Raw genomic sequence first — 25,393 nt, 5'->3', positions numbered from 1 at the left:
GCCCTGTATTTGTTTCCTATTGCTGCTGTAACAAATTACCATAAACGTAATGGCTTAAAACTACACAAATTGGGACTTCCCCGGTGGCGCAGTGGTTAAGAATCTGCCTGCCAATGCAGGAGACACAGATTCGATCCCTGGTCTGGGAAGATCCCACATGCCATGGAACAACTAAGCCTGTGAGCCACAACTACTGAGCCTGCGCTCTAGAGCCCATGAGCCACAACTACTGAGACCGCGTGCCACAACTACTGAAGCCCGCGTGCCTAGAGCCTGTGCTCTGCAACAAGAGAAGCCACCACAATGAGAAGCCCGTGCACCGCTGCATCAAAGAGTAGCCCCAGCTCGCCACAACTAGAGAAAGCCCACGCTCAACAACGAAGACCCAATGCAGCCAAAAATAAATAAATAAATGGATAAATTTATTTTTAAAAAACAAAAAAACTACACAGATTTATCACCTTACAGTTCTGGAGGTCAGAAGTCCTAAACTCAAGGTGTCAACAAGGCTGTGTCCCTTCTGGAGGCTCTCCTTTGCTTGTATCCTTGCCTTTCCCAGCTTCTAGAGGCCCTCTATATTCTTAGGCTCATGGCCCCTGTTTCCATCTTCAGAGCCAGCAGCATAGCATCTTCAAATCTCTCCCTCTCTCTCTCTCTCTTTTTTAATTGAAGTATAGTTCATTTACAATGTTGTGTTAGTTTCTGGTGTATAGCAAAGTGATTCAGTTATGTGGATACTTTTTCTGATTCTTTTCCATTATAGTTTATTACAAGATATTGTAAAAAAGGTATTGAATACAGTTCCCTGTGCTATACAGTAGGACCTTATTGTTTATTTTATATATAGTAGTGTGTATATGTTAATCCCAAACTCCTAATTTATCCGTCTTCCTCCCCTTCCCCTGTGGTAACCATAAATTTGTTTTCTGTAAACTTATGGAACGCTTCACGAGTTTGCGTGTCATCCTTGCGCAGGGGCCATGTTAATCTTCTCTGTATCATTCCAATTTTAGTATATGCGCTGCTGAAGCGAGCGCTCAAATCTTTCTCTCTTTTCTGACTTCTGTTTTCCATCATCACATTTCCTGTGTAACTCTGACCTTCCTGTCTCCCTGTTATAAGGATTCTTGTGATGACACTGGGCCCGCTCAGATAATCCAGGATAACCTCCCCACCTGAAGATCCTTAATCACATTTGTGAACTTCCTTTTGTGAGGTAACATTCACAGGATTAGGATGTTGACATCTTTGGGGTGGCGATTATTCTGCCTACCACAGGTCCCATGAGTTCTGGTGTCATTGTCAGAGGGAGAAGTGAAGGAGAGGCTTCATGACTCCCCAGGGATCAGAGCTGACCTGGGGTGAAGGGTGCCCTCTCTTAGAGAGCGGGAGCTTCCCCACCCTCTCCACCGTGGACACGTTCCAGGTCAGCCACAGGATCTGCACTGTCATGGCTCAGACAAGGACTCTGCATCTCTGCCAGTTCTGCAGCCTTTCCAGGGCAGAGAGCGTTGAGCCCACCTCTCCTACTTGGAGGTTGCTAGGCCCTGGGCTCTGGGCAGGGTACGAGATTTCTGAGTTCTGAGTCCCCCACTCCTGCCTGCCTCATTTTTTTGTCTCCCTCCCATTTACGTTGACAATAAGCTTTTCAAACTGGGCAGGTTTAAGTAACCAACCCCTGACTTCAGCATCTTCTTGAAGTCTCATCTTCTTGATGAGAAGATGAGACTTTTCACCACCACCCCCGCCAGCTTTTTTTTTAAACCAGGAAACAGAAAGAAAAAAGGAAAAAGAGAGGAGAAAACGCCCAAGAAATACACAGAAGGCTGGTATTCCATGGGGCTGTACCACCCCCATGGCCAGATTACAATGGACAAGAACCAGAGTCTTATGCCTTCTTGTTTATTTTGTCCAGCTAGCCCCAAATTATAAAATCCTCTGTATTGCTAGGGTCTTCCCCACCTACAAGAAGCATCTCTGATTTCCCTGGGCTGGGCTAGGGGCTCCTCACAGATGCCTGCCAGCTTCTGTGAAGAGCTGTACTGTCACCAAATTGCTTTGTGATCATGTTTTAGCTCATCCATCTCCCCTCTTACAGCGTCAGCTTCCTGAGAACAGGAAGGGACTTGTGTCTTATTTATAACTCCCCGCACCAGAGTGTCTAGCACTTGTAGGCTCTTCATAGATGGTGGTTGGATGGATGGATGGTTGGATGAAAACCCTCACATCTCAAACTGCAGTGGCCACTGATCCCCATCTACATGTGGCTTCCCTGAGGTCACTGTATCCCAAGCATGCAGAACTCAAGATCTGGCTGGGAAGAGGGTGGGGACATAGCCCTCAGCAACAGAAGGGGCGCTGGGTACAGACAGACAGAGGCAGGACGCCTGAGCAGGGCAGGGGCTTGGCAAGTGTTGCCTTCACTCACTGACCTTTCCTCTCCGGATGGAGGCTCGGGTTTCAGCCTGCTGTGAGGGACGCTATCCTGTGGTACCAGGAGACTGAAAGTACCCTCTTACCCCTCGTCACATGCTGTGATCGCCCAACTGCAGGGCAAAGGGTCAGACGGGGCCTGCAGCCGTTGTCCAAGGTGATAAGTGTCACAGGCAGCCTGTCTCCTCCGCCCTAGTCTCAGGATATCTCTTTTATGTCTGAAAGATCCCCGAAAAGGCTAAAGGTCAAAGATTAGTCAAAGGCTGGGTTCTTGTGTGTATATAGGCTCGGGCAGGACAGAAGACACCCACAGTAAGTTAATTTGACAAATTGTCCCTTCCTCAAACATCTCGATCCCCCCAGGAACACTGTGGAGAAGTCTCTCTGGCTGCCTGGATAAGGTCCCATTGTGTTTTCTATGCCAGCACATGGGAAGGCGACCACATTCCTCCTCCCCGCCCTTGCCCTCTCCTCCCCTTGGTGAGGATGGTTTTCTTCTCTGCATGATGAGATCGCGATCTGGGTCCTTATTCTGTAATCCTTACCTATCCTCGAGCCACAAGGGTGTTGTTTCCTAATCTTCCTTTCATAGATCAGTCTCCTGTATCCTTTAGTCATTATTGTTTGTATCTGTTTGAACTTCTGGGTCCCAGGGGCCTGGCCTTGTACCCAGAGGCCCTAGAGAGAAATTGAGATTACAGGCCCAGTTGCTTGGAGTGATTTAGGTTGAATTGTTACCAGGCATGTGATCCTGAAATCCTTATTGAATTGAGCAAGATAAACCCAGTGTGTATTTATCAGGACATCTCGGTCCATACAGAACATTTACAAAATGTTCTCCCCGTTCAGGCATATGAAATCCTTCCTCTGACAACATGTTTTGGTTCTCCTTCTATGACACCGTCTTGGATAAAAGCTCCTCCACTAGGAGTCAAGAGTTCCTACCCTTGAAGTTATGCTTCCTGCTGCTCTTTTGACTCTGTGAAACCAACTGAGGAGTTTCCTGGGGAGCTGGGGAGATTGGTATGCGTCTTAGAATGTGTAGACTGAGATGAGATTGGAGGACTGATGAATTGTGGCATTTTCTTTTTCAAGTATTAAGTATTTGTTGAGCACCTACTATTTGCAGGCACTACCGTGATATGCCCTGGGGTTAAAAATATGAAAAAGTCACAGTGCCACCCTCCTAGTCTACAAGGAGACAGAGAAAAAGAAACAGATAATTGTAATACAAAGAAATAAGTGCCAACCTTATTAACAAGGTGGTCTGGGAGTAGAAAGGAGGGGCGAACTTTGTTCCTTGCCTACAAAATGCGGCTGATACATCTTACCTGGCAGGCACCTTGTCAGGAATAAATAAAATAATAAAGACTCACGGATCAGGTGACATTTGAGCTGGATCTGGAAAGCTGAGGAGCTTGCCAGGTAGAAACAGCTCAGGGAGGAAGGTTACAGATGGATAATAATGTCAGGTCCTTACCCTGCAGAAATGTTCTCAGAATCAAGTAAGGTTGGAAAGTACTTGAAAAGAAAAAGCACAGTTTCAGGATAAGGTAATGATATAACTTGATCAGCTGTTCCAGTGAAATCAGAGGCCTGATTAGAGGCTCGAGAAGAGAGAGAGTCTCGTGCATTTACACGTATGGCTTGTACCCTTGGAGGACTAGGGGGCGTCCTGGTCACTGTTTCAGGGGAAAGGGAAGCAAGAGGGTTTTAATTTTTTTCCCACATTCTCAAGTACTTCATAACCACCAGGAAGTTGGGTTCCCACAGCCCCCGGTCTCCCATAAGTTGCTTAAGGAGTGTGGCAGTACAACTGTCCTACAGCTCAGCCTCTGAGCTCTCCGCCAGCCCTTGGAGGTTCCATGTTGTTGGCGTCTCCGTGGGAGCCCTGTGACTCCAAGCCCTCCATGCCACCAAAGAAGATATAGGGATGGTGGCAAATAAGCCCATGAAAACATGCTCAACAGCATTAGTCTCTAGGGAAATGCAAACCAAAACCTCAGTGAAATACCTACCACTACACATCCTTTAGAATGGTCAAGCTTTTTTTTTTGTTTAATATTCCATTTTATATATGTATCACATCTTTTATTTATTTATTTTATTTTGTCTGTACTGGGTCTTAGTTGCGGCATGTGGGCTTCTTAGTTGCAGCATGCATGCGGGATCTAGTTCCCCGACCAGGGGTTGAACCTGGGTCCCCTGCATTGGGAGCGTGGAGTCTTACCTACTGGACCACCAAGCAAGTCCCTAGAATGCTCAGACTTTTGAAGCTGATAATACCAAATGCTGGCAAGGATGCAGAGCAACAGGACTGTGCGTTGCTGGTGGGAATGCAAAATGACATAACCACTTTGGAAAACAGTCTGGCAATTTCCTATAAAGTCAGACACATTCACCATATGACCTAGGATCCCATTCCTGGGTATTTACTCAAAAGAAATGAAAACTCCCCTCAAAGACCTCTATGATCCACTCAAAGACTTCTATGCAAGTGTTTATAGCAGCTTTATTTATAATAGCTCCAAACTGGGAGCCACCCAAATGTCTATCAGCCGGTGAATAGAAAACTAATAATACGTTCATATAATGGAGTACTACTTGACAAGAAAAAGGAACTATTAATATACATAGCAACATGAATGGATCTCAGAAGTCCCATGTTAAGTGAAATAAGCCAGACACAAAAGGCTACATACTGTGTGATTCCATTTATGTGACATTCTGGAAAAGGGACAGAAAGCAAATTGGTGGTTTCCAGAGGTAAGGGAAAGGGACTGACCTCAAAGGAGTACAATATACAAGAGAACTTTCTGGGGTGTTGGAAATGTTCTATATAGAGAGTGTGGTAGTGATTAAACAATACATTTGTCAAATCTCATCAAACTATACACTTAGAAAAATGAATTTTACTAAATGTACATTATAACGTGATAAACCTAAGTAACAAAGGATTCCCCTAAACCTAAAATCAGGTTCAGGAAGATGACATCCAGGACCTAGCAGCTGCTCAGGGCTCCTCTTGAACATACAGTATCTTGAAAACAGAGCCCACACTCATGCCCTGATGAGAGTCTTGATTTTTCCCCAAAGCCAGTGCCTGCACTTCCATGCTCACTTCTGGCTTCCAGCCCTGGGCAAGGCATGTTCTGACGAAGCTCTAATTTGTGGCACGTAATCCCCATTTGTAACCCAACCTACTACCCTGGCCAAAGTTTCTGGACACTGGGGCTGAGCTTGCGGCATTTTTGGCTTACCCGTTACAGTCTTATCATCAGGAGCAAGGAGCGTTTCTACTTCTGTGCAGAGGGGTCATGTAGCCTCCTTATGGCCCTGAGGGTATGTTTGGGGGTCTGTCATTTCAGTGCTCCTCACATGGGTCAACTGCGCCAGTGTGCGGTGGGCTACCCGAGTTCAAGACGTTTTCACAGCTGGGAAGCTCCTGGCCCTGGGCCTGATCATCGTCATGGGAGTTGTACAGATCTGCAAAGGTGGGTGTCATCAGAACTTGCCACCCCTTGTGTGTACACACACCTCACACTGTCTTTGGATGTGTACACACCCTGAGATGTCCCAGTTCTCTCCTTGAATGACTTTTCTTCTTCGCTTGCTTGACAAAGGGGATGAGAAACCATTTTCTCCACGGTGGCCTGACTGGGTGGCCTGGCCGGGAGCTGGGCACGCCCCCTGGTGTGCAGAGCTCAGTCCTCCCATGCTGATCTCATGGCTCCAGCACAGGTAGATAAAGATTCCAGATTTCTGGAATACTATCGCCCTTTTGTCCCAGCTCCAGGGAAGCTCTTTGTATCTTATATTTTATCTTGTCCATATCTTAAAATGGGAGACAGAGGAGCTTTTTATACGTTTCAAAATTACTCATAATCTCTACAGGAGAGAGCGCTAACATTCCTGGGGCCCCTGCCAACATTCCCCATTGGATTTGGCCCTTTCCAAGCCCGAGCCTGTATTTGGTTTCCATGGGACCTGTGGCAGCACTAGACTCTGCCCAGTGTCACTGGCTCCTGGAGAAAGTCAGATGACAAACAGGGAGAACTCCCACCCACCCACAGGCTCTGGAGGCGGTGTGGGGGTGCCTGGATTTTGACTCCAGGAAACATAATTAAGCTTCTGCTGTATAACGTGCCTAATTATTTTCATCCGTTGGATTAAATTCATTAGCAGGTTGTATTGTTTTCGGGAACTTAGACTCAAAGAAATCACTGGGTTGTCTTTTCGAAGATAAAAGACGGCCCAGTCTTTATTGGGACCTCCTAATCTGGTCCCAGTGCTTTCTCCTGATCACTCTCATCTCGTTATTTCCTGTCCAAATCCTTGATTATGGATGAAGATGTAAAGTGCGGTCAGCTGCTCAGTATCTTACTACAACTTTAATCAGCAGCCTTTCTTGAGGACCCACTGTGTGCAGGATATGGTGCTGAGGGCTGGGAAGGCCATTGAAAAGCTCCTCGCTGAAGAATCCCTGTCTTCAGGAGATCTGTTCCATGAAAGGGGAGACCAAACACACACCTTAGGAAGAGACAGGAGGATATTGACAAAGAAAGCCGAACAGGCTTGAGCTAATAATAGCATCACGGAAGCTTATGTTTGAGTGTTTGTTGTTCTTGGTGCTTTCTCCATGAAAATGTACCAACTTAGATATGAGGGAAGGTGATCAGGAGATTGCCAGTGACTCCCATCCTGCATCTCCGAATCCCGGCAAGCCAGTTCCAATTTACCCTGCCCTGCCCAGTAACCTCCCCTGGCCTTTCTTTCCAAGGAACTCTGCCTTTTAAAAAAGGAACATTCAGAACTGTGCTTTGAACCTGAGCCGCCATTTGGACTCATCATTACCATGTCCTGGGGGGTCCTAGACCTCTACTTCTCTGCGCCTTTCGGCCCCGCTTCTCCAATATGTGGCCTTCACTGGAGACCGGGGGCTGCCGAGTTCTGACGTGTCTCTCTGAGCAGCCTCCTGTCCCTGTGCCCACAGGACAGTACTTCTGGCTGGAGCCAAAGAACGCATTTGAGAATTTCCAAGAACCTGACATCGGCCTCATCGCGCTGGCTTTCCTTCAGGGCTCCTTTGCCTATGGGGGCTGGAACTTTCTAAATTACGTGACGGAGGAGCTTGTCGATCCCTACAAGTGAGTTGCAGTAGCCCAGCTCTCCCTCTCCTCCTTCAAACTCCATGACACCTGCCACTGGAAAGAGGGAGCCACACAGGTCCAGTGCCTACTTCTCCCCTCAGTCCCCTTCTGACCATGACCTGGTCTATCCTGAAGAGCCAGTTCATTTCCCAGGAACTTAGACCATTTGTCACCCACCCTACCAGGAGAAAAATGATCCAGTGACTATGCCAGAGCAGGTGAAAAGCTGAAAAAAATGGTGCTGAGATAACACCACTGCCTTAGAGAATGAAATGTGCCCTGAGAGGATTCCAGGCCTCTTACTCATCTGTCTCATGACAGGCAGGTCTTTGTATCTTGAGGTGTGTGTTCGGGGAGAGGGGGGAATGCAGGGTGGAGATTCTGGTCAGGAAGAAGTCAACAGGTATGGAGCATATTCCCAACCTAAGCTGTTTCATTTCCTTTCAATTATCCTGCCCATATGGAGACAAAATCCACCCCCCAGGGAGAGGGAGCATCGCAGAAGGCTGCAAGGACAACTTCGTGCAGAAAGACAGAAGGCACTCCCTGGACCCCATGACGAGGCAGGTGGTCCCAGGTGCCAGGCCTTCCCCCTCTCACCTCCTCTCCCTCTACAGGAATCTTCCCAGAGCCATCTTCATCTCCATCCCACTGGTCACATTTGTGTATGTCTTTGCCAATGTCGCTTATGTCACTGCAATGTCCCCCCAGGAGCTGCTGGCATCAAACGCAGTCGCTGTGGTAAGAAATCAAACTCGGGGAGGGATAAATTAGGAGTATGGGATTAACAGATATGCACTACTATATATAAAGTAGATAAACAATAAGGACCTACTGTATAGCACAGGGAACTATACTTAATATCTTTTAATAACCTATAATGGAAAAGAATCTGAAATAGAAGATATTTATATCTTTATATATAGAGATTATATATAAATATATATATAGCTGAATCACTTTGCTGTACATCTGAAACACTGTAAATCAACTATACTTCAATTTTAAAAAAGGAAAGAAAGAAATCAAACTCCCATGCCCTCAAACCGGGAATGATGATATAGACTTGCGGGCTTAGCCCCCCTCACTTTCCCCTGATCCATGGCTTTGTGGGACTGGAAGTCTTCTCAGGTCCTCAGGGCAGAAGCCACGTCTTCAGGTGCCCAGGAGCAATAGGATGGCCAGGTTGTGATGGGCAGCTACAGCTGCAGAACTGAGTCATTGTCACAGACTGTATGGCCTACAAAACGGAAATATTTACTATCTGACTCTACAAAACTCCTGATCTAGGGCACTTTAAACTTTTATTTATTTATTTATTTATTTATTTAGGCTGCGTTGGGTCTTTGCTGCTGTGCATGGGCTTCCTCTAGTTTCGGCGAGCAGGGGCTACTCCTCGTTGTGGTGCGCGGGCTTCTCATTGCGGTGGCTTCTCTTGTTGCGGAGCACAGGCTCTACGCATGTGGGCTTCAGTAGTTGCGGCGCATGGGCTCAGTAGTCGTGGCTCGCGGGCTTAGTTGCTCCACGGCATGTGGGATCTTCCCAGACCAGAGCTCGAACCCATGTCCCCTGCATTGGCAGGTGGATTCTGAACCACTTGCCACAGGGAAGTCCTTAGGGCACTTTAAACTTTAAATATGATGATTGTATAAAGGAGATGCGCTCCTCCTTAGCAAGACATAATCTTGCACAAGACTCGCAGTTTCTCTCTGCCTCCGTATCCTCACCTGGACAACTTGACTCCTTCCCTCATTAGGGAAAAGCATATGCAGTTTGTGCTCTTTGGGGAAAGAGATCTTACAGGTCCAAGGCATTGGGGTCCTTGATATCTGGGAAAGACCTGGGAGCCATGCAGTTCCCTCATGTGGCTTCACCTGGGCCACAGCCCCACACTGCCACTGTCATCATGTGTCTCATCTCTGAAGACCATAAAAAAAAGAGGCCCTCCACTGTCCTGTGGCAGCCTGTTCACATGACCACTAACCCTCCCCAGCAGGACAGCGCTTCTAAACAACCCCATCCTCATAATGTGCTATAAATTATATATAAATACAAATGTGCTATAAATCAAGTATGTACTTGGCTCAGAGAATGTTGAAAAAGCTGATTCCCCAACATTTTATATCCTTTCTTTTTTAAAAAATAAATAAATAAATTTATTTATTTATTTTTGGCTGCGTTGGGTCTTTGTTGCTGCATGCGGGCTTTTCTCTAGTTGCGGCGAGCGGGGGCTACTCCTCACTGTGGTGCGCGGGCTTCTCTTGTTGCGGAGCATGGCCTCTAGGCGCACGGGCTTCAGTAGTTGTGGCTCGTGGGTTCTAGAGCGCAAGCTCAGTATTTGTGGCGCACGGGCTTAGTTGCTCCGCGGCACGTGGGATCTTCCTGGACCAGGGATCGGACCTGTGTCCCCTGCATTGGCAGGCGGATTCCTAATCACTGCGCCACGAGGGAAGTCCCTCTATCCTTTCAATACATGAAGACTAGTCTATAGCTTCACCACCTTTTATTTCTTGGCCTACGTAGTGGTTTTTTCTTATCACTTCCCCCACACACAATATCTTCTGTTTCTATGAATTAGGATTTATCTCTGTTTTACAGATGGGAAAACTGAGGCTCAAAGATTAAGAACTTTGCTCAGGGTCTCACAGCTCCTAAATGTTGGGCTAAGATTTGAAACCCAGCCTGCCCAAGTCGCTCTAGTATAATGTACGCGAGGCCTGGACTCACACAGCTGGTTTCTGGTCCTGGCCCTCCACTTCCTGGGTGTGTGATCTTAGGCAAACTGTTTAATTGCTTTGTGCCTCAATTTCATTATCCATAAAACAAGGATAGCAAATGTTAGTTGTTTATTGTATTATCACCACCATACACAGTCTCGTTCATTAGTTAGTCAGTCCCAAACATTACTGAATCCCCACGGTATAGTCATCACCAAGGGAAGTAGGGGTGCAGGAGGGGCTGGGGCAGGGAAGCTGTGGTCCCTCCTCTCAAGGACTTCAGCAGGGGTGGGTTTGGGAGGGAACATTCCCAGCAGTGACACGCAGGTGGGAGGCTGTGACCTCTCCTTTTATGCTCACCCCCTTGTTTTCTCTCCCAGACTTTTGGAGAGAAGCTCCTAGGGGTCATGGCCTGGATCATGCCCATTTCCGTCGCCCTGTCCACATTTGGAGGAGTCAATGGGTCCCTCTTCACCTCCTCCCGGTGAGTGCCGTCCAGGCCCTTCCTGGGCCAGAGGCCACTCTGCTGTGCATATTGCTCTGTGTATATGTGGGGGGGCTTGTCTCCGTCAGCGGGGTTCTGTATGGGCATCTGGGTGGTGACCTTGCAGGGGGTGATTGCTCACACGAGGGCGTGTGCGTGTGTCTGTGTGGACACGGAGGAGCCTGTGCTGCTCGTGTGGTGACGCACGACGTGTGTGGCTTTAGCTGCGGTGGCAAGAAGCGCCATCCCACCTCATGTCCAGAGGAGCAGGGGGCTGAGGAGTCCCCAGGCTGTGTGCTTGGCAACAGAACAGTGCCTTGCCTGCAGCCTCAGAGCCCCTTTCCCACTCGCCTGGAAGCAGGCTGTGCTGGCTGGAAAGGAACCCCACTCTGAAAGGGACCAGGGAGGGACCTATGCCTGGGGCCTCTGGCTGGCCTCATGAAAGTTCTGGGCCCAGATTACAGATCGAATGGGCTCATCTCTGAGTTCCCTGCGGGTGCAGGCTCCTCCCTGTTAAACTGACAGGTGGCTGTAGGAGGCCCTTGTGTGGCCACCCATGAGACCGGGTAGGGGTGTGAAATGAGATGGGTGGGGAAGAACGGAAGGAAAGCATTTGTCCAAAGCCACGTCCCCTACCCCAAACACTCTGGAAAGCCCGAAGCATGAATGGGCCCAGGAGTCCCCAGCCCCCGCCTGCACACATCCAGACGTCTGCCCCCTTCTTAATGTCCCTTTTTGCTGTCTCCAGATGGGCGGTTGAGGCTGGCAGATGCTGGATGATTTCCATTGATGTGGTCCAAAGGGTCCTCCCGGGGTTCTTAGAAAGCCCCCTCCTCCAAGGGCACAGTCCTACTCAAAAGATACAGCAAAAGCAGTGAGCCCCCGAATTCAGCTGCTTCCAAAGCCAATGTCACATTGGGGAGGAGTTCCTGTGAAATGACAAGGGAGTGTCATGTTTTCAGGACCCAGGGCAAGAAAGAGGGAGTGTGGGCATCCCCCATACCCCAGGACCCTCCGACACTCACCCACGGCAACCTCGTGTGCGTGTTACACAGGAGCAGTGACCACCTGGAGGCCCCAGCCGAGGGCAAGCGGTGGAAGAGCAGTGACCCATGAGGCTCTCTGGGATCTATTGAAGGAGAGTGACTGGCTCCAGTCGCTTTAGAGTGGGGTTTGTCCCTCGGGTAGGCCGAGCAGCGGTCTGCGTGCATGTGGTCCAGCTATGTGTGCATGCGGGAGGCGGCGGCCCGGTGCGCTCGGCCTCGGATTCAGAGGCACAGCTCACCCGGCAGGCCTCCTCAACTCATCTTTCCAGTTCCTTCCATCCTTCTTTCTTCCTCCCTCCCTCCCTCCCTCCTTTTCTTCCTTGCTCCATCCCTCCCTCTTCCCCTCCTCTCTTCCTCCCTTCCTCCCTTCCTGCCTTCCTGCCTCCTTCCCTCCTTCTCTCTCTTACTCTTCTGTTTGGGGGTATGGAGAGGATGATCCTTCCTGAGGAGTAGGAGCGTGTGTGCGTGTGTGTCACGCTTAATGTCATGTCTCCTCTGTGGTCGGCTAGCTGGGCAAGGATTGTCTCTTGTGAACTTGACTTGCCAATGCTGTTGGACCTGCCAGCTCCACTTGGTCCTGGCTGCATGTGGAGGAGGGATGTGAACTTGGGACCCTGGTTATGTGCATGGTGAGGCCCACAGAGCACCTGGGGCTCCACTGGGTGCATGAGGCTGCACTGCAGAGGGGCGATGTCATGTGGCTGCATGAAACTAGTGACACAGGACGAGGTAGTTGATGATGGCAACTGGTGGTGTACATACGGGTACTTGGGACCATAATCGACTCCCATGCTTCTGAGGAGCCGCTCCACTCTCCCCCATACACAAATCACAAAGTGACAGTTCTCTTCAGACCCCCCAGTGTGCTGATTCTGTTCCTTTCTGTCCCCATCACACCATCCCCTTCCTCTCAATGCTTAGGTGCTCCTTTCCCTACAAAGCCCTAGAAAAAAGGAAAAGTGGCCTAATTTCCAATGAAAAGTGGCCTAATTTCCTAATAACAGCTTACAGTATTCTCTCTTTTTCTTAGGAGAGGAAAGAAGAAGAAGGCTGCTCTTTATGTTAAAATTTCTCTTTTTAAAAAGAATTTGTAAACATCAATATCCTGGTCGTGAAATAGTAGTATAGTTTTGCAATATGTTACCAATGGGAGAACTGGGTGAAGGATACACAGGGTCGCTCTGCATTATTTCTTACCACTGCATGTGAATCTATGATTATCTCAAAATAAAATTTTAATTTTTTTAACTTAAAAAATAATTTTGGGGGAATTCCCTGGCAGTCCAGTGGTTAGGACTCCGTGCTTTCACTGCTGAGGGCCCGGGTTCGATCCCTGGTTGGGGAACTAAGATCCTACAAGCCGCCACGCGGTGCAGCCAAAAAACAAAGAAAGAAACAAAAAAAGTTTATTCTAATTATAAGTTTCCTGTCTATTTAAAAAAAATTTTAATTTATAAAATCTAAGAAAGAAAATTTAATTTACTCATAATTCTACCACCCAGAGGTAATTGGTTGATATTTTAATGTTTTTACATGCCTGTAAATAATATCTTAGTTAATAGGAATCATACGGCATGGAATCGTACAGTTTTCTATCTTGCTTTTTTCATTTAATGTTATATTGTGAGCATATTCTCACACAATCAGTTTTTTTTTCAAAAGCATTAGGTATGCATAATATTCCATTTTATAGATATACCATAGTTTATGTAATCATCTACTTTATGGCATTTAGGGTATTTCCAATCTTTTTTATCATCACAATATTTTTGTATGTACACCTTTCACTAACTCTATTCATTTCTTCAGGATTTTGGGGGAGAATAGAATAAGTAGCTTAAGGATATAAATGTTCAGGTATAATTTACATACAATACAATACACAGATCGTAAGTGTTCAGGTTGATGAGTTTTGAGGATTGTAGACAACCATGTAACTACCACTCAAAACAAGATATAGAACATTTCCACATATCCCCCAAGTTCTCACGTGTCCCTTCCTGGTCTACCACCCATTCCCCACCCCACAAAGGCAGCTACTTCCTGAGTAGGATAGGCATGTTTTTAAGGCTTTTCATGTACAGTTTGGTCCCCATGTCTCAAAGAACCTATATCCCTTGAGGAGGAAGGAGGCACATTTTTAAAGGGATTAAAGCTTTAGGCAAAGGAGAGAGGCTACTCCTACAGCACTCCAGGTTTTGTGAGAGACCCACAGAGTGACAGCACAGTCATCAGTAACCCCAAGCCACCCAGACCACACTCAGGGTCTCCACACTCCAGAATCCATCCACTTATATCCATTGACTGCCTCTGGTTTGCCTGCACCTGCCTTGTGAACGTGGGTCATTTGACTAGTGGGCTGGAAGGTGTGCATGAGAAGGCAGGTACCTGGCTGGAGGGGGGATGCTCCTGTGTGAGCAGAGGTGGGCATGGATGAGGGAGCCGGACTAGGGAGGAAGCATCCTGGGATGGTCCATGGGCCATCGCAGGCTGACCTGCTTTTCTCTCTGCCAGGCTGTTCTTTGCTGGAGCCAGGGAGGGCCACCTTCCCAGTGTGTTGGCCATGATCCACGTGAAGCGCTGCACCCCAATCCCAGCCTTGCTTTTCACAGTAAGGTTCCCTCCCTCTGCCAGCCCTACACACACCCTCCCTCTTTGTGCTGCTTTGAGCTGGGAGTTCACAGTTCCCACACACGCCCCTGTCACCCTTGTGCTCCTAGGTTTCTCTGGGCCGTAAATAATCTGGCAAATGGTATATACATGGGCCTGATTAACATCAAGAGATATAGCAAGGAGAGACCCTGGGTCCTGAAATACCTTAAGGTTCCCAGGCTGGCTCATTTCATTCTCCCGTACTTTTGGGTCAGACTGAAGTGGCTGCTTCAAGATTTTACAACCTCACAAAGAAACTTCTTTCTTGGCTCCCCCTGCACCTGTTACCCACAGGGTAGTAGCTTTGGGCCTCTGCTCCTGGCTGATCACTGCACACTCCCAGCCCTCCCCATCAACCCTCCTGCTCAAGGAGGCTCTGCCAGGCTCTTGGGAAACATCACTGAAACAAATTTGGTCTCAGGGTACACCAAATAAGAAAAATCATAAAGGAAGACTGGTAAACTGGTAAACCGAAAATGGAGAAAAGGAAACTAGGGATGGGAGGGGTAAATGGGAAATGGTGGTAAATGGAGGTGGAATTACCCCAGAGTAGAAGCATTTAGAGAGAGCAAACAGAAGGAGCAAAGACTTGTTCCTGATGAGTCTTTGGGGTTATTTTTTTTTCTTTCTGGATCCTGACTAAAATATCAAAAATGATTTTGGTTCACCAGAGAAGCAGTTAGACCAGGGTAGTAGAGCTCTCAGGAGTGAAGGGCATTCGCTGTACAACATGAGGGGGAATTTCAGAATGTTCAGATACAGGAAGAAGGTCATCCTGGTTGGTTAGTGGTGAAAGGCAACTGGAGAAGACTCAGTGCTCCCAGTGAGCCACAAACCTTTTTCAGTTTAAGCCAATGGTGCAGGCCTATGACTGCAAGGCAAGTACAGTAAGAATCTGGCTTTTTCATCTCTTAAAATCTTCCCGATTATTTCCACCATCAGATCTTACAGGAGAACCGAGCCTTCTGTTGGCCTGAAACAAATTAGCAGAGGGAAAGAACATGGTTCCGAGAGAGCCACTGAGATGATTTTGAAGTTAGAAAGTGAATTCTATCAAGAAAACGTCACAGGGACGTTATGAGGGTTACATGAGTTAATATTTGTAGAATGCTAAAGAAAGAACCTGACACTTAAGAAGTGCTATATAACTGTTTATGATTTTTTTAAAAAAAAAAGAAAAGGAAGGAAGAAAAATAAATTAGATGACTCAACCAGGAAAAGAGGATGAGGGCAAGAATAAAGCCTTAATCTGCAGTTAACAACCTTCCCTAAGGGATTAAAAAAAACAAAATTAGCTTGAGCTTCAACCAAGGAAGAAGTATAAATAAGACCAGGGTGGCATAGGGCCGGCTGCCACCAGTGTGGCCAGTCCAGTTGTTTACAGCCAGTATCTGTTCTGATTGGTTAGTGCCCATGCTGTACCTGCTGTATCTGTGGTTAAATGTTTTGATTATCACCCATGTGGTGAGAAAGAACTTCCTGGTGTTGAAAGTATTAGTAATGACCTGGGTTTCTAGGAGAGGTTGCAAAGTCTCCATTTTGAGAGATCCGCTATAAAATGGCATCGTCTGCCTAGAGGCAGGGGAACAGCCCCGACCAGTAAACAGCTCCTCCAGTCTCCTAATGCCTTTCTGATCACCGATGAGCTTCTCCCACTCCCCCCAGTGCATCTCCACCCTGCTGATGCTTGTCACCAGCGACATGTACACACTCATCAACTATGTGGGCTTCATCAACTACTTCTTCTACGGCGTCACAATTGCTGGACAGATAGTTCTTCGGTGGAAGAAGCCAGACATCCCCCGCCCCATCAAGGTGCGAGAACCTCCCTTTGGGGCCCCTCCCCCTCCTCTACTGGTTCTAACTAAGCTCAGATTTTTACATCACCTTGTTCTCGCTGCTGACCGCAGCTCATCATCTCCATGAGTGTGGGAGACCCTCTGGGAAGCAAAGGCCATGTGTGAATGGGGCAGCCATTTCCATTCTCCACTGGGGACAGGACCAGAGCAAACTGCAGCTGGAGGAATAGGTTAGATGAAGTGATACTTCCATCCTGTCATTCCTTTGTTTCCTATGGCTCTAAGTCTTTAAAAAGTCTGATTTTCCCTCGACCTTCTAACCTGACCAGTCTCCTACTCGTCCCTCCAGGTAGCTGGGTTCACTCATGCAATCTCTCCGTCTCATCCCGGAATGAGTTTCCTTCTCCCAACTGCCTCTCCAAATTTTAACCATTTTCCACACTCAAGGACCTCTCTTCCTTGAAGCTTCCCAGTCCACTCCAGCCTTCCGTGATCCTCCCTTTTTAAACTACTATGGCCCTGCACGTAGTAGGGTGCCTGGTGAAACTCTCGTTTGTACCAGGAATAAATTTGTGATAGGAACAGATGGGAGTGCTCAGAACAACATATGCCAGAGTGCTATGGGTTCTCCTGCAAATTAGAAGACTAGGGTATACCCCTGAGCTATTTGAACAATCCTATTCTGGAAACACAGACTAGATGCTTCTAGAAGATTCTGCCAGCTGAGGAGTCGAGGGCTCTCGAAATCTCTCTGCCACTTTCCTACCATTCTTAGAAAGCCTGCTAGAGAGAAGAGGAAGTAGAATAACCCCATCTCCCTACCATACGCATACCCTCTAAGAGGAGAGGACAAGAGGAGAAAGGCAGATGAGTCTAGCATCTTGAAGACTCTACAGGGGCCTCCCACCTGTGGTCACAAGAGCGGATGGAGCCCACAGAGTTTGCTTCTTCCTGAAGTGAATAAGGCCCCGGGCTGCCTTATGCCACACTAGGTTTCCTGATTTCTCTCGTCTTGGCAGAAACTCCTTGAAACAAATTGGGACTGTCCCTGCTGAGAGGGAGGGACATTTGCCACATCCTGCCAGCCGGGGGAGGGGAGCCTGACTGACAGGTCCTCTCCTTCTTGCCCCTCACTCATTTCTCCTGCTCGCCTTCTCCCGAGGACCTCGGCAAACATATATCAATATACCAGCAAGCTCCTCCACCTACACGGGCTTCTCTGGCCGTTACAGGCGCACAGCTGGATGATGAGGCCTTGTTTGATCCCACCTCGGAGGACAACGAGAATTGTCCCCTCCCTAGGCCCCCCCACCCCTCTAACTGTCCCACTGCCGACGTTCGCCAGCGTCTGCTGACACAGCACTTGCCCCATCAGGGCTCAGGGTGTGGGAGCCACAGAGCTGAGTGAAACCCAGCTTTGCCCTCCAAGCGCTTCCCTGTGGGTGAGGAAGGGGGAAGGTGCCCGGATGCCGGGGGCCGTAGCATCCGTGCAGGTAATGGTGCCTCTGATCCACAGGTCAGCCTGCTGTTCCCCGTCGTCTACTTGCTGTTCTGGGCCTTCCTGCTGGTCTTCAGCCTGTGGTCGGAGCCCGTGGTGTGTGGCACTGGCCTGGCCATCATGCTGACAGGGGTGCCTGTCTATTTCTTGGGTGTTTACTGGCAACACAAGCCCAGGTGTTTCAATAAGTTCATTGGTAAGTTGTTGAAGATTCTGAGTGGCTAGAGGGCCCCCTGGTCTGGAAGAGAGTGGTCAGCAGTCTGGCTGGGGAACCCCACCAGGATCGGGAGGCGGGGCCGTAGAGCACTGGAGAAAGGGTCGGGACGGGAGAGGGCAGGTGCCTCCCCAGAGACCTCTGAGGAGAGGAGAACAGCACAGACCTTAGGCCTGCCAGAGTGGCCATCCTATAGCAGCTGCCCTGGGCTGCGTGGAGACCAGGAGACACCCTAGAATTGGCGGGCGGTGGGCATGGAGCCTTGAGGAGTAGGAGCGGCCAGCAAAAAGGCTGTCCAGAGACAGAGGAGGTAGGTGAGGTGACCGTCTCCTGGAGAGGGAGTCCCCTCACGGCGCTGGCGGCTCAGCTGAGGCCAAATGCTGCGGCATGAGAGCTGGGAAGGGCCCTGGTCTGGCTGGCCAGGTTGGTTGGACGCTCAGTGCTGATCTGCTTTCTGTGTGGCCTCCTCCTGCAGAGCTGCTGACCCTGGGGAGCCAGAAGATGTGTATGGTTGTGTACCCCAAGGTGGAGGAGGACTCAGGGACAGAGGAGCTACAGGAAGACATGCAGGAGCAGCGGCAGCCCACTGCCCCCAAGGACAAGGATGCAGAGGAGCCCTGAGGACCACCCTCCCCTCTCAGCCGCTTCCCTCCTCCTTCATCCCCCTCTCTGCCCTCCTGCCCTGCCTGGGTCCCCCAAACACACACACACCCCTCTGCCTCTGTCATTCCGGGGTCAGGAACTGGGTGTGGGTGGTGAGAAACTATAAACAAAGATACTGACATTTGTACCCAAAGATCCAGCCTCCTCTCACCCCCAAGGCCTGTGTCTAAAGCAGTGGAGCTTCCGGGGTGCCCTACACGGCCCTCCCTCCTGGGCCCACACCCTTAGTCACTTCCTCAGGAACCTGAGTTCAGGGCTGCCTTCCCTCCCCATTCCTGAGCCCGAGGGAGGCCTCAGCTCCAACAGAAGTGGCAGCAACAGTGAGTCACTTGGGGACAGACTTGAGCAAATCTGTCACCATTAAAGGTCAGCTGCAGAGACCCAAATCCCCCTCCCTTCACCAGTGACCGAAGACATCAGAGGTGATGCTTCCCTCTGCCCCCTCCCCCTCCCCCTCCTCCCCCCTCCCCCCTCCCCTCCTCCCCCCCTCCCCTCCTCCCCCCCAACAGCCTGGGCCTTCTGTGCAGAGTGAGGTTCCTGTCAGGACAGCATCTCCCCACTGACCTAAGGACCAATGTGCAGGAGGACTGCCCCCTCCCCTAACCCCGGCCGGGCCTGTGGAACAGATTGGGAAAGGCTCAGATTGTAGAAACCCAGCCTTGCCCCTGCCTCCTCCCCCCAACTCAGTGCCAAAGCTTCCTGAAGCCAGAAAGCTGCTTATTTCCAATGTAGCAGACATTTCTCTCCTAATGACAAAGCAGCTCCTCTCCTCCTCCCTCCCACCCCCATGGGAAGGAGCCCGCCACCCTGTTACCCCCGCAGTGATGCTCCAACACAGCCCCAGGCAGCCAGCTCTGCCGGCAGCCCCATCTTGCCCTTCTCCTCCTCTCTGGACTTTTGCTCCTGGGGTGTGAAGGCTCCCCAAGCCCTTCATGCCTGAAAGTCGAGCCAAATCAGCCTTAAGTCACCTCCCATCCAAGAACTGGACCTAAAAATACCCCCTTATTTCCAGCCCTCTGGTCAGATCTGGCATGAAAAGCCTTCCAGGGAGGGAGGGCTATTTCCCATCTCCCCAGAGGTACCCATCCCATCACCTCGGAGACTGTTTGGGGAGAAAGTGTATTCTGAAGGCCATTTCCTCCCCCAACTCAGATCACCCCTCCCTCCTTTCTGCTCACACCACTGTCCTGTCTGGACAGCCTCCAGGACAGGATGAGAGGACAGTGGCAGAAGGTACCCACTTTGGAGGCTCTCGGAAAAGCCCGTTCTCTATGGTTTGCTGACTTGTGGCCATCCTGTCCTGCAGGCAGGAAGCTGCCATTCCCTGTGCTCCAAAGAAGGTGCTGGTGTTTGCCCTGGGCCCTTGCAGCCTCCTAGCCACACCTGTTGTGCTAAGGACTGGGATTCTTTTATCCCAAGCAGGAGTCCCCCCCTTCCCCCAACTCCCTATCCTGTCTGCTGAAACTGGAAAACCTGGGGAGTCCTCCTGGCCTACTTGGGTCTCCCAGCTTCCCACCCAGCCTGCTTGAGCCTGCATTGGTAAGATGCGGGTTTGGTCCGAGTTGTGGTCCCTTCAGAGTGGACTCCAGGCAGACTGGGGCTGGCCCCTGGAGGGTCAGGGGACCATCCTCTTGTTCCCTCTTCTCATTCCTCCAACCTTCAATTATTGTTTTTTTGTAAAGTGGATGCCTTACTTTTTGGATAAATATTTTTGAAGCTGGCATTTATATTTCTTTTGGATTTTTAAGGTTTTGTTCTTTTTTTTTCGGGGAGGGTTTTAGTTATAGCTGGATAATCATCTTCTGTCTTTGAGTTGGTTTAGGTTTTAGTTGTGTGTTTTGTTTTGTGAGGTTTTTTTTTTTTTTCTGTTGATGTAATAAAATTTTAAATGGAAATGAAGTTGGTGGTGTTAATAATTCAATGACCTTCCAAGACAGAGTCTCCAGGCACTTCCTGTCTCTGTCAGGAGGGAGGTCTTTGGTTGCCAGGTTCCTTCCAGGATGGCATTCCTGAAAGTCCTTGCGCTCCATAGCTTCGAGCTGTCCCAGGGCCCAGTGCCAGCGCGTTTTAACAGCTCCCTCTCGTTTTGAACCGAAAACTTTCTCATTGCTTCTGTGAAGTCACGAGTGTTAAGATCCTGCCTATGTATTGTGCTGAGAGCCTGCAAACTATCTGGGAAGAAGAAACTCATCCCTACCCAGGGTGGGAACATGGGCGACAGAGAGACAGCACCAAGCTGAGTGGAGAGCGGCGAAGGCATCAGGAAGGGACAGGCTGAGCCTGTGGAGAGACCCCAGTGAGGGTGGGGGGGGTTAGGCAGTTAGGAGAGCACCCAGCTGGATGCCAGGGGCTTGATGGGAGGGACTGGGAGGTGAGGTGGGGTCCACTCAGCTGTCTGAGTGAAAGACTAGGAGGGCTGAGGGATCAGGGAAGAGGAGGAAGCAGTTGAGGTAAGGACAAGTACCTCCTGGCGCTCTGGGTTAATCGCTGGAGGAAGTTGACAGGATTAGTCCTTGCTTGGAGTCCCTCCTTTGTGGGCAGCCCTCCCGGCTGCCTGTCCTGAGACAGCATCATTCCAGAGCCAGCACTGCTGACAGACATGCGGAGGAGGCAGGGCCGGGGGGCAGGGGGGGTGAGGGGTGTGTTAAGACATCAACCTTCACCATCTGGAACACTGTGAGGACACTGGCAGGCAAGATGCCTCCACTCCCAGTCCCAGCCTGGCCCCAACACGCCTGTTTTGTGGCTGGCGTTCTAGACTGAGGCTGGAGGCTTGCCATTCACAGGGGCACAGACTCTTGGCTCTGAGACCCAGCCCAGCCACCAAACAGCTGTGTGTCCTTGGGCAAGTCAGTTAACCTATTTAGCACTTTTAAAGGGATGAAAAAAGAAGACTGAATCTAATCTCAAAGGGTTCCTGAATCTCCCAGCCCATGGCTGTCCCAAAAGAGTGACAGCAAACTGGGCAGAGGCCAGTCTTATGCAAGAGGCCCTTCTCCAAGCTTCACATCCCCCTTGGGGATTCCCCCAATTCCCCAACACACACTTTTCCTTTCCCCAGGCTCCCAGAGGCTTCCTCATGTCACCCCATTCCAGCAAGTCCAGCCCTCCCCAACCTTTCTCAGTCCCTGGAGACACCTGTCCCTGGGGGCCCCCTCTCTTTTGTAAGGTGACACTTGCTGATCTTTTCAACCTGCTCAAAAGGGCAAATGTGGGTCTCTTCCTAGGCAACATGCATTTATTTTTAACCTGGGCCTTTAAGCTGTCTTAACCCTGTCAGTCACTTTAATGTGAGGAATTTCAGACGCTCTGATCTGGGGGAATTTGGGAGCCTTTGGAGGTCACTGAAATCACAGCTGCTTATGCATTCATTTATTAATGTAGTCGAACAATAAATATTTCTCTAACCATTGTATCCAGGATTTTGCTATATGCTGTGGGAATAGCAAACTTACTCTTGAATTTTCCAAGTCAGCACAGACTTCAAATATCTTGTGTCACTGTCTCCGTAAGAACACTCATATATGTCAACACACCTGTCCTCAATTTTAGTTCAGGCAATGTGGTCACCCTAGCTGAACAAGTATCTGACCTACCTGTAAGGAGCAAATAGTCTTGGGGGAAAGAAGATAAGAATGCACATGGCACGTACGTGTGCACATCACAGATCACTGCCCACTCTGCTGGGCTGCGCGCGTCTGCAGGCAGGGCTGGACCCGCCCTGCGCAGTGCCTGGGACCTACGTGCAAAAATGCCTGTCCAATTGAGGCTTCAGACAAAGCTGCAGGTAGCGTGTCACTCGGGAGACACAGATACACCCGCAGGGGGGCGGTCAGAGGGCCGGAAGGAGACTGACGTGACTGAGACCACTTGCTTTCCATACATTATCTTATTCAAAGTTTAATTAAACAACCGACAAAGTAGGCATTACTACTGCCCTTTTACAAGTGAGATTAAGTAACTGGCCCAAGGTCACCGAGTGGTAGGTGACAGGGAGATCTGAGCCAGGTTCTATCTGACATGCTCGCTGCCTCCCTGTTGGAAGGACTTGGTGAAGGAGGTGGTGTTTGAACTGAGGCCTGTGACAAAGTCATTAAGATACTACAGGGGCTGGGCTTCCCTGGTGGCACAGTGGTTGAGAGTCCGCCTGCCGGCGCAGGGGACACGGGTTCATACCCCGGTCCGGGAAGATCCCACATGCCGCGGAGCGGCTGGGCCCGTGATCCATGGCCGCTGAGCCTGTGCTCCGCAACGGGAGAGGCCACAACAGTGAGAGGCCCGCGTACCGCAAAAAAAAAAAAAAAAAAAAAAAAAAAGATACTACAGAGGCTTTGTTTCAGTTAATGCACACAGGTAGCAGCAGCAGCTGCAGGGAGAAAATGATCCTGCTGACCAGGGGACCGCGGGGGGCTTCCATCCGCTCCGGAGCAACCCCGCACAACCCAAGAATCCCCCAGCCCTTGACTAGCACTGCCCTCCCTACCCCCTTCCCCTCCAGCGCCCCCTCCTTCCCTAACCAGACGTCCAGAGCGCCCCGGTTACTGGGAAACGCGGCAACGTCAGCCAGAGAGGTGAGGGGCCGAGATCACTTATCTCCTCCACGGCGGAGCTCCGAGCGTTCTCATTTCCTGCCGGCCTATCTGCACACCTCCCGGCTTCCTCCAGCCTCGGCTCGCCCGCTCCTGACGCAGTCTCCCCCTCCCACAGGGTGCCGGACTGAGGGCAAAGAAAGCTCTCTGAGTCACACAGCTCCCCCTTTCCCTAGCCCTTCTTCCCCGGGGGGGTTTAAGAACTAGACCCCTGCCCTTCCCCCCCCCCCCCCGCCACGTCAGCGCCACAGCCTTGCCTGACCTTGGGTGGCCGCCTCTCAGCCTCGTTTTCCTCCTTTATAAAGCAAGGATAAGTACACCGTCTACCTTGCTTACTTTCCTATCTGATTCACAGGGAAATGGTCTGCAAGGAAAAGGGTATGTTTCAATGACTGAAAAAGCATAACACCGGAAAATGCAAGGCCTTAACTATCATCACTAGTTCATCGTCAGGGAGTGAACAGAATTCCTCCTCACTGAGACAAGGGCCTGACCCTGGTCCTCTCCGCCTGCCCACTCTCCCTGTAACTGCACTGCAAGACCCCCATCTTGGCCATGTTTCCTCTTCCTCCTTCCAGGCGTCTTGCCCTTGCCAGGGCTGTGGGAGGCTGCCCTCTGCCGGTTCACCTGATTCCTGACCGCAGTGGCCCCTCGAGTCCTGAATTTTGGGCCAATATTACCACCTGGTGTTTAACTGAGGCACTGCTGCCAAACTGGTGCAGCTCAGCTTTGGTACCTGTTTGCCACAGCGTCCTCTGAAATGGAGAGAAGGCAGAAATCTCCCGGTCTGAGACCTGAGATCTGTCTCCCGGGTGCAAGCGGACTTCCTCAGGCCAGGTCAGGGCTTTCAGAGAAAATACCTCAAGCTAGGCACAGAGAGGTGGGGGGGGGGAGGGAGGAGGGAGGAATGCTAAATAGAGGTGTAATTGCCTGATTTGCAGGCCGCCCCGTCTCTGTCTGCATACTTTATTTTAGCATCCAATGCTGTACACAGCCCCTCGGCATTTGCACCACTGAGGCCTGGCCCTTGTTGTGCCCGACTTACAAAACTTCTGGCCTCCACAGGGCGCTCACAGCTTTTGCTGGTGACAAAAGAGCCAGTGACACATTTCTATGTGTCCTTTCCTTCTCACTGTACCTATAGTCCCTTTTGCAGATGAAATGCAACAGGTAAAAGCAGGGCCACAGCGGTACCTCTGACAGGAGGGAGTGGGTAGTTCCCAGAGGAAAGAGAAAAGGGAAGGGAGAGGGGGCCCCCATCTGAAACTAAAAGCACAGAGAGCAAACCATGGGTTTCGCCTGGAGACCCTGAAACAGAGCCCCAGGAAGAGGTGATGACAAAAGAGAAGGCTTCTCAAGCCTCACAAGAGGAAGTGGACCCAAGAGAGGTCAGAGAACGGCCATGCAGAAGGAAAAAGAGCAAACTGAACTGCTGCGAGCGCCTGAGCCCTGCGGCACAGGAAACGGGCAGAGCCCTCAGGACCCGGCTGGGGCAGAGCGCCAGCCCGAGGCTCTGGCGGTGCAGGCCAGGGGCCGGAGCCACCGGAGGAGTGCAGCTGTCAGTTCCTGGGGCTGCCAGGGTCTGGGGCACAGGGCCCAAGCCCTGACCAGGTGCCTCAGCTGAGCCTGGGCAGTCAGGGATGGTGCCAGGCTGCTAGAGCTAGCCCGGGCTGGAAACTCGTGAGGGCTTGGGCTGTTACACAGACCCTGTGCAAAAACCTAGCAAAAAGAGCCTGCTCTGCACCATGAGACAAGCCCTAGTGTATGACTTGGTCCCAGACGTCACTACTTCCTAAACCCCTCAAACAACACCCCGTGGCTTGCACCCAGGAGAGTGGCTCGGAGAGGTGGGGCTACAAAAAGAACTGAGTGGCCCTGGGGGTAGGTGGAGACCAGCACTGTAGGGGGGGACTGTGAGGGAGGGAGGCGTGTCCAGGGAGGAGCTCAGATCAGGCTGGGGGTCAGCACTGGAAGAGGGTTTTCTCTGTTCCTTCTGACTGGGCATTCATTCTGCACAGGACTTTTTGGAAGTTGGAGGGAGGAGGATACTCAGAGTAAGGTGTTGCCCTCAAGGAGGATTCTGGAATCCCCTGGATTTGACAGGGAGGGGGAGGCATTCCCAGAAGAATCAGCTCCTGGGCACCTCAG

General features: G+C 50.3%; 1 protein-coding gene and 1 non-coding gene across 3 annotated transcripts in view; one reads left to right on the top strand and one right to left on the bottom strand.

The window, feature by feature from the left end:
* The window catches only part of SLC7A8 (solute carrier family 7 member 8), a 56,245-nt gene extending 37,497 nt beyond the window's left edge, over positions 1-18,748 (top strand). The window contains exons 4-11 of one of the 2 annotated variants that reach the window (XM_030854553.2): positions 5,802-5,927; positions 7,427-7,580; positions 8,201-8,324; positions 10,681-10,784; positions 14,345-14,441; positions 16,148-16,297; positions 17,798-17,975; positions 18,469-18,748. In XM_030854553.2, coding sequence (XP_030710413.1) covers positions 5,802-5,927; positions 7,427-7,580; positions 8,201-8,324; positions 10,681-10,784; positions 14,345-14,441; positions 16,148-16,297; positions 17,798-17,975; positions 18,469-18,614 — 1,079 coding nt within the window. In that variant the 3' untranslated portion in view covers positions 18,615-18,748. Of the gene's footprint in view, positions 1-5,801; positions 5,928-7,426; positions 7,581-8,200; positions 8,325-10,680; positions 10,785-14,344; positions 14,442-16,147; positions 16,298-17,797; positions 17,976-18,468 lie in introns of those variants that run through there. The other variant, XM_060294586.1, reaches the window with a different exon arrangement.
* LOC115852485 (U6 spliceosomal RNA) lies at positions 931-1,037 on the bottom strand. The gene has a single exon (XR_004039164.1). It is a non-coding gene; the product is annotated as a U6 spliceosomal RNA (small nuclear RNA).
* Positions 18,749-25,393: the final 6,645 nt, after the last annotated feature.

Source organism: Globicephala melas, chromosome 2 (assembly GCF_963455315.2).
Source record: "Globicephala melas chromosome 2, mGloMel1.2, whole genome shotgun sequence".
Classification (NCBI taxonomy): domain Eukaryota; kingdom Metazoa; phylum Chordata; class Mammalia; order Artiodactyla; family Delphinidae; genus Globicephala; species Globicephala melas.
The sequence above is the reverse complement of the archived record's forward strand: the minus strand, read 5'-3'. Positions and strand labels throughout refer to the sequence as shown.